This window comes from Ciconia boyciana, chromosome 16, assembly GCF_034638445.1.
Source record: "Ciconia boyciana chromosome 16, ASM3463844v1, whole genome shotgun sequence".
NCBI lineage: Eukaryota > Metazoa > Chordata > Aves > Ciconiiformes > Ciconiidae > Ciconia > Ciconia boyciana.
In genome coordinates this window covers 4,275,817-4,284,389 of record NC_132949.1, presented here as the reverse complement: position 1 = coordinate 4,284,389, position 8,573 = coordinate 4,275,817, and the positions used below count along the sequence as shown (strand labels likewise).

Genomic DNA, 8,573 nt, shown 5'->3' with positions numbered 1-8,573 from the left:
ACTTGCTGCAGCTTTGTTTTGGGGTAAAGAAAAAGCAGTTAAAGTGGTACAGTCAAAAGTATGAAGTCATCATTAATCATCTCAGGATATTGTGATTTTTGCAAGATAATATCTTTTGTGACACGTAAAAACTGCAACCGCATTGATAGACCAGTGACAGCCATGTAAGTCTCTCGCACCCATGTTCTGAGCTGGATGGAGGAACAAAATGGTTTAAATAGCCCAGCAGAAGTATACTTATGCAGGTGAGCTCACAAGTGATTGTTCTGCAGGGAACATTATTGCTGCTAACCATAAGAGATAGGAATGTACATGCAGACAAGTTATCTGCTACCTTTTGTAACATTATCATCATCCAGCAGTACCTGAGATCCAAGCAAGTGGCTTGCCCAGAGAAGTCATGTGGCTGCATACGTAATCATCAGCCTCCACTGACAGAGAGTACCATTTTTGCAAGCAAATGTGAAATATGTAGATGACTTGCACTGCAGTAATGGAAGAGAGAGTGGCATCTTCCGCATTAGCAATAGCTCATTTAAAGAAGTCTGTGGTAGCAGTATATGAGAATGGTAATCTAGGTTTAGAAAGTATCAAGTATTCTGAATGAAGAATTTAAAGAGAGTTCCACCCAAATCCACTAATGTATGTATATGCACTTTAAAATAGACTTGAAAGTGCACAACAAGCAGACTAATGCACAAGACCAAAAACCAGATTCTTTCATCAGGTTCACTTAGCAGAATACAAGGATTGTTTTTTGTTTTGTATGTGTTTGGGGTTTTTATTCCCCTCCCCCCATAAAGGCAGAAGCAAAGCCTAAGGCCAAATTGCCTACACATTAGATTTTCCCCCCTACCTTTTCTTAATAATTGTATCTAACATACAATACTGAAGTGACATGCTACATTCCAAATACAAGTCATGCTTATGAAAAACTGGCCTCTCAGAGGTCTAAGAGCAAGAGAAGCTCAGAGAGCTGAGTCAATATAGTTATTCAGACACATTGACTCCCAGGAGGCTCCAGTTAATGAAATAGCTCAATCCAAGTTTTTCCAAAAAGCTGCAGAACAGGACTATAGTTCTTTCTCTCCACCCACTACCCCCCCAAACCCCACCCTGCACAACCACCTTTAGAGACAGGTTACTGTAAGTAATGATTTTAGAAGTAAAGGGACAATAGGTCCTAAGATGAGGCCTTCATTTTTGCTCTCTAGAGCAGGCAACTGCTTCAAAGCATTTCCTCTGCTCTATGCTAAGGCTAGCTGAACATACTTACAATAGGTTAACTGCTGTACTTACCTCTCCTCCACACTATTACTTGCAGTTAAGTAGTGCTACTACTTATGTCTACTAAATATGTCTCCAAAAGGCAGAAGACAGTTTAGCTCAGTTATGAGCAGGGTAGAACTGATCAGATTTCTGTAAGAGATATCTAGAGAGAAGCAGCAATTCATTTGTTCTGCAATAATAGAAGGCTGCTATATGCAGAAGTCAGAGCTGGGGGTGATCAAGCTGTTTTAAAACCACCATCTTCAGATTTGAATCTTTCATGGTTTAGATCTGCATTCTTGCCATTACACATTTCTGATTAATTATACTTACCATATCAGTCACCTTTTAAGAGAGCAATTGACACAGTTCAGTTTGATGTATTGATACCACTTTATTGAACTTCAAACATAAATCCTCTTTAAAAGCCTACTCAGTGTACAGCAATAGGTTATGTAGAATGTAATAGGTTATGAAGAGGGTTGCAGAGTAGTGGCTCATGCTTTGTGAGAAGCCTGTATTACCCACTTGCATTCTTATGCCTGACAGGGACAGTAAGAGCCAGAAAGAGAACAAGTATTTACAAGTATCTCAAAGAAGTTTACAGTTAGAAATTCACATAATATGTACAGTTTTGAACTGTTCAAGTATGTTTCAGTTAGACAAAGTGCTACAGAGGTCACAAAAAAACACAGTAAAAAACAAGAGGAACTATTAAGACAAGAGGTGGCAGTCATTTGTGTGCTAAGTGACTTGTAGGTGGTTGCAGTATATGCAAGACCTAGAAGTTAAAAGTATCTGGAGTATTGCCCTGAATTTGGAAAGTGTAGCTGGCAGCAGTAGATTCTGGTGCAACACTTTGGTCTTCTTCCTCCTAGAAGAAAAAGAAAAGAGTTTTGAAAGAGCAGGAGCATTTTAACCTAGTAGTCAGTGCTAGAATAGAAAATGAAAGTGGAAAAACCCCATCCTGCAGCCACTTACTTCTGCTGAGAAATATTTCTCAATCAGGGTGGATGAGGCTTTGTAGACTTGTTCATTTTCATGTGACTGCAGAGCTTCAATTTTGTCTAGACCTCCACACTCCTCAATCATGAGGCAAAGTTTTTCAGTCTCATTAATCTTCTCAGCAGCCTGCAAGAGACAAGCATGGAATAACCTCAGGAAAGATCTATGTCACCAACTACTGGAGAACCATTAGCAACAACTTGGACAATGACCGAGTATACCGAATCCACATACCAAGAAAATATTGGAAATAGCATCCAGAATAACTAGCACGGTTTTGCTGTCTTTAGCAGAGAGGAGATTCAGTAGGGGTTCAACAACACCAGCCTGAACAAGATACACGATCTGGTCAATTGTTCCACCACTTGTGTAGTTAGTCACAGCCCACACGGCTTCCTTTTGAGATTTGAAGTCCCCCTGTGAAGGTAACGGCAGGGTATTTGAACACAGAGAGCAGTAGTAATAGCAAAAGCCTCAATGTAGTAAATATAGTTTGTTTACCTTCCTCAGAATACCAATGAGATAAGGTACAAGACCATGGTCTACAACTCGCTGAATCTGGTCCTGTCGTCCAGCAGTGATGTTGGACATTGTCCATGCTGCTTCCTTCTGAATGTTGCTTTTATGATGAGAAAGGAGACTTGGAAAGACAGATAGTGCTCCTGAGTCAATAACAATCTGCGTCTGCTCATCAGTACCAGTGACAATATTTCCTATGGCTCTTAATGAAGGAGTCTGAAACAAATATGAAAATAGTACTTAGGAAAATTGGTATCGTCTAATCTGTGCTTGAACAAATACAGCCATACTTGACCCTCCTCTGCTCTAGCCTTCCCAGTTAACAGCATATGCTATGCACTGATAAACTTTAAGCTTCTTATTAGCATTACATATGCAGACATTAAGCATGCTAAGACTGCACACCTTCCAAGGCCAATCTGCAAACTACCCATGACAGAGCTTAGGAAAACCATCTAAGTACTAATGCAGTTTTATTTTACTGTAATTATAGTGTGCACAGAACCCACTTCTAAACACTGTCCCTAGAATTTGGATTTGCAACAGTAGTTTAGAGTTAAAAGCAAGCTTTAAAGAATGTTGACTGTTGTGCTGGCCTGTGTATTAAATCCAATGATTATGTGAAGAAGCTTGATAGTCATCGACAGCAATAGTCTATGCCTCATGTGGGGCAGCGTCCAGGCAAGATAGAAGCTCAAGTCTTACCTACACAAAACCTGGAACAAGCATCAGATTTATGTATGAAAAGAACTATTCAGTTACATGGACACTATTCTAGCTGCAGTTTTATTCCTGACTCAAATCAAGCAACAGAAATCTGCATGTCTGATTACTCACCATTATTGGCAGTTCACTACATCCCAGGAGTTTCACAAGTTGTGGCACCAATCCAGTTTTCACTACAACTTCTATCCTGTCATTGGAACCATCTGTTAGATAGGAAAGTGCCCAGCATGTGTCTGCTAACACCTCATGATCATTGTGGTGCAAGAGCCGAACGAGAGTTGGAAGAATCTGCTCAATAGCTTCTATGGGTGGTGCAGGATTCTTATTACGACACAGGTTTGAGAGGGTCCAGGTAACGTTGCGTAAGTATCCAGACTGCAAGAGTTGAAATAAATGGTTAGCAACTGTTTAGTTACTTGAGCTGTTTTGCTCACTTATTAGTAATTGCAACCCAAATCATACTGCACACTTACAGCCAGAGAAGAGAGATCAGGAACAGCTAGTAGACTCAGTAGTGGCTCAATTGCACCAAATTTAATAACCAGATCTCTATAGGTAGAACCATCCCCTGAAAAAACAAGAAAAATAGCCAGGTGAAGACCAGAATACAGAGATATATGCATACAGAATCATTGTGTTAGATGAATTCTTCTACTGCTTAAGAAGTGCTGGATAAAATAAGAAATAAGAGGACAAAGGACTACTGCCATGGTTAAGTCATATGACAAGCATGTGTTTTTCTAGTCAAGCCACTGAGCTTAATATTTTCTCTTGGAAAATGAGGTAATTTAGTGTATGTTTTCTATACAGCTTTCCTTAGAGTTCATAACTAAGCAGGGCCTTGCATGTTTCTTTGAAAGCATATCTAAGCCCTACCACTAGAACAGAGCTCTTCCCATAACTCAGGACTTCAAATGTATTATAATAAATGGTTGCATGATTGGGTTCTATAGTATAATGCTGAAGGAATGTCAAGGTTTGACTGAATTATTCTATTGCAAGCTGCAAAAAGTACCTTATAATTGAGTTTAAAAAACTCTAAGGACAAATTTTAAGAAAAGTCCAATCAAACAAGGCTTTTATTGAGCTCATTTTCTGTGTGAAGATTCACTATTCTGTAAGGCACAGCTGTTGGAAGCCATAATAGAGTAAATACAGTATTAGAACTATATTATTAATTTTGACTTTTTAGAGAATAGGATCCAACACTGGCAGATCAAGTAATCCTGAAAGGTGCATGAGAAACTTAAGTATATAATACTCTTGCATCAGTAAGTAGCTATTTCAAAGCAAGGAATATTGGCCATCACATACACAATTATGTGAGCCATCTGCTTCCTCCCTTCCCCCTTCTAGTCAAGACAGAGCAGAGCTCATTGATAAATCACAAAAACATCCAGCAAGATATGTGAAAAAGCCCTATGTTGTAGCATAGTTATATAGCTCTATGAAAACTGAACTGAAATATGGAAGCAATCCACATAATGCAACCCACAGGTTGCCAGGTATTGCACAAGACATCTTATACCAGCTCTGAAGATAAAGACTTGTCTATAGCATACTCTACATTGCAGAGCATGTCTTCACTTGCAAAGCGTTAAGGCAGAGTTCCCAAGGAGCTCAGCATGCTGCATGACATGTCAGTAGTAACATCCTCCTATTTTAAACAAGGGAACAGGTCTGAAAGTTGTGTAGCATACTGACATACCTGCAATATTTCCCAGCGCCCACACAGCCTGTTCACTGATGTGAGTATGGGGAGAGGCCAGTAGTGAAATAAAGGCTGGAATAGCTCCTCCATCTACTACAGCCTTTGTTTGTTCTGATGTGCCAGAAGCAATGTTGGTAAGCGCCCAGGCAGATTCAAACTGAATAGGACTACAGTCTGCTCTACCCAAGAAGGAGACAAACTTTGGAATCAAACCAGCCCGAATTATATTGTCTATGGGGGGCTGCTTCTCTCTTGAAAGGAGTTTCCTAAGGAGGAAGACAAACAGAAAGCATTATTTTTGCCTGCAGAGATCTGAACAACAGATTAAACAGTCTAAAAAGATCCATTTTTAAAAGAGAAAAGGTTCAGCATTGCCTGAACATTCAGAGAAGGCAACGCAACAAGATGTGAAGGAGAATTACAGACAAGCTGAACACTAGCTTCCTAGACCTCTGTTAACATTGGTTTTGGCTCATCTTCACTATATGAAAGGTTCTGTTCAGACTCTGAAATAAAGCAGACCTGCAAGAGTCCTAATACATCTGAATTGCTAGATGTTTCCTCCGCAGACAGGTTAATGACTGCCAGAAGCAGCACTGCAGCAATATACAAGCTTGCTAAAGGAGATTTTAGATTTGGAAGGAGAAGGAAATTTGACATACTTCAAGCCCCAGTCATCTTACTATTCACATAATTCTAAGGTAGATCACTGCACTCAGATATTGCAGTCAAGTGTTAACACAGTTTAAAGATACCTTATTTTGCTATAACAAAGAGTTTTTTATTATTACTTCTACAACTCTAAGATGGACTACTGTTCATTTTGCCACCCCAAGACCACTAGAAAGAATGACTACTTCCTAGTAAAATGTTCAGGCAATTTAAACATTCAAAAGCCACATTGTTTCAATAAAACTATGACTAAATTAAGTATACCTAAACATTGTATATAAGGCTGACTCAAGTGTTTGTTGAAATACTGTGTGATAAGAAGCCGTAGCTGCTGCCATAAGCAGACACTTTGGCTCATAAGCCAGTTTTTACCTTGCCTAGTTACTAGCTTGCACAGCAGAGTTGGTTACCTCTAAACTCCTTACCTGGCAGCTTGAGTAGCCTGTAGCTGAAGCTCCATATTATTACTGTTAACTCCTTTGACTATTTCTTCAACTGACCAGTGTGCTGAAACCTGTACAATAAAAAGTTACATGAATGCTTTGTTGAGAGAGGCATGTGCCTTCACAACCACAGAGGCCTTCTATACAATGCTATGAAGAGACCCCAGTTTACAATGACTTCCTTTATTAAAGGATTATACCACCATGTGATACTCCAAAACCTCATCAGCTACATCTTTATCTACAGTTATCCAAACTACTGAAAGCTTTTTTTAATCAAGTGCTTCACACCATTGTTACACTGATACAGTAGGCTTAAACACAACTGGCTAAACTACTTTTTGAGGGTGTTGTCCATTACAGTTGGTAGTATAAACTTAAGTTGGTAATGTATATGTAGTAGTGCCATGTCCCACATGAGAAGGGATTAGTACTAGTGTGGCTGCCTGAGCTTATATTGCAAGACCTCCAAGTGTACCTGTTCCGAGTACCTACTTACCTGATTGCTCCTGTTTTCCTGAAGGGGAGAAGTAGCATCATCTGGTAAAGTGCTAACATTTCTTCTTTTAAGCATCTGGTCATCTTTCTTAGCTTTCCTCAGCTCTACATTGACTTCAATACGCCGCCTTCTCATTTCCTGGAGGATATACATTCATAGTAAGCTCTTGGCTTTTACAACTCATGTTTGTTTAAGAGATGATGGCTAGCTAAAACACCAATTGTATCAGAATACTCACTGTAGTATCCTTTCCTTTGTTCTTGAATCTGTTCAAGCGAGCTGCTGCTACATTGGCATTCTCATTAGTAGACATCTTGCTTATTAGATTTTGAGGGAAACAGATAAAAACAAGCCTGAAAACAGAGCAAACAATAAACAGTAAGATTACTCCACAAAAGTTAAAAACTGAGATCAATACTTGATAATGAGGGACACTTGTCCATATTAGATACAATAACAGCCTCTGACTTGATCAAAGATACTAGTAACATAACAGCTGTCTCTAAATGCCTGGTTGTTACAAGCAAGCTCTAGCATTAACACAAAAGCAGTCGACACACAGACATCTTTTGATGACACTTCCAGCCACAAACGTTATCAGTCATTGTTTGTCAGAGCAAGACTGGTCTTCCTTCCCATAGACAGCACACATACATTTTTAAATACTATTTTCACTGCGTCGTATATCTAATATTGCATAGGCACCCCATCCAGTCCACCCCGACCCCCTTTGATGGGAACAGCGAGATCTCGTACTGGGAAGGCCCCCGGGGGGGGCTTGCTGTGCCGGCGCAGCCAGCAGCACATAGTAGCAGCTACACTGGTAACGAGGCAGGCCATTGCACCTTGGCCAGCTCCAGGGTGACCCGCTGCATAAGGACTGGCCTCATTTCAGCCACAGCTCAGCTGGAACGCACAGCCCGCTCTGGAACGCGCCAGCCCTGGCAGCCCGATTCCAGGCAGCGGCCTGCGACCGCGGAGGCCCGAAAGGCTCCGGAGGGAGCTCCCCGTAGGGCCCGCCGGTCTGCCCTATCGCCGGCGGAGCCCAGGCCCTTCTGACAGACCAGCGCACGGCTGCACCCCCGCTGCCCCACACCCGGCTTCTCGCTGCCACGGGCTCCCCCTCCCTTCCTGCCCCCGCGGCCGGGCACCTCCGCCGCGGGCTCCGCGCACAAGCCGTCCTGCCGCCGCCGCGCCGCTCCCGACCTGCGAGCACGCTGCACTACCCCCGCCCGCTCCAGGCGGGATTTAAATTTCCCGCGCCCTCGCCCTGCCATTGGCCAGTTCGAGCCATAGCAACCTCCTGATTGGCCAGTTTGAAATGCAGCTCGTCTCGCGATGAAGGGGAACGCATCTCCCCCGTGCTCCCGGAAGGACAGACCAGGCGTCACATATTCAAATACCGGTCCCCGCCTCAACACTACAACTCCCGGCATTCAACGCGCAGGGACGGCGCCGGGAAGACTGCCGCGCTCCCGCCTTAGCAGCTCGGCGGGAGGCGGCCCATGGCGTGCTGGGATTTGTAGTTTCACAGGGGGCCGGCTCTGTTGGGGGCCACGCAGGGAGCGCGAGTGGGATGGCCGGGGGGGTTGCTGCACCCCCGGATGGGGTGAGAACAGGGAGGTTGTCACGCTCGTAGCGGTTTGGGGCAGTAACACGCCATTTCCTCACATACGGCCTAATTTCTACCTCAGTAACCGTCAGGTCACCGCGGGCTTTTCCTGAGCCT

The 8,573-nt window shown here is 42.7% G+C and overlaps 1 protein-coding gene across 1 annotated transcript; it reads right to left on the bottom strand.

Moving 5' to 3' along the window:
* Window positions 1-1,643: 1,643 nt before the first annotated feature.
* Window positions 1,644-8,125, bottom strand: KPNA2 (karyopherin subunit alpha 2). The gene is made up of 11 exons (XM_072881283.1): window positions 7,996-8,125; window positions 7,083-7,197; window positions 6,845-6,982; window positions 6,328-6,416; window positions 5,228-5,496; window positions 3,993-4,087; window positions 3,631-3,894; window positions 2,776-3,009; window positions 2,509-2,691; window positions 2,251-2,400; window positions 1,644-2,143 (listed from the first exon to the last, which is right to left on the bottom strand). The coding sequence occupies exons 2-11, from the start codon at window positions 7,155-7,157 to the stop codon at window positions 2,051-2,053; spliced, it is 1,590 nt and encodes a 529-aa protein (XP_072737384.1). The 5' UTR covers window positions 7,158-7,197; window positions 7,996-8,125; the 3' UTR covers window positions 1,644-2,050.
* Window positions 8,126-8,573: the final 448 nt, after the last annotated feature.

Bases quoted from the DNA above. Each gene is read 5' to 3' on its own strand.
- KPNA2 (XM_072881283.1), bottom strand. From the start codon at position 7,157: ATGTCTACTAATGAGAATGCCAATGTAGCAGCAGCTCGCTTGAACAGA. The intron at 6,983-7,082 runs GTGAGTATTCTG...TATATCCTCCAG, and splicing joins ACAAAGGAAAGGATACTACA to GAAATGAGAAGGCGGCGTAT. The intron at 2,144-2,250 runs GTAAGTGGCTGC...TTTTTCTTCTAG, and splicing joins AGAAATATTTCTCAGCAGAA to GAGGAAGAAGACCAAAGTGT.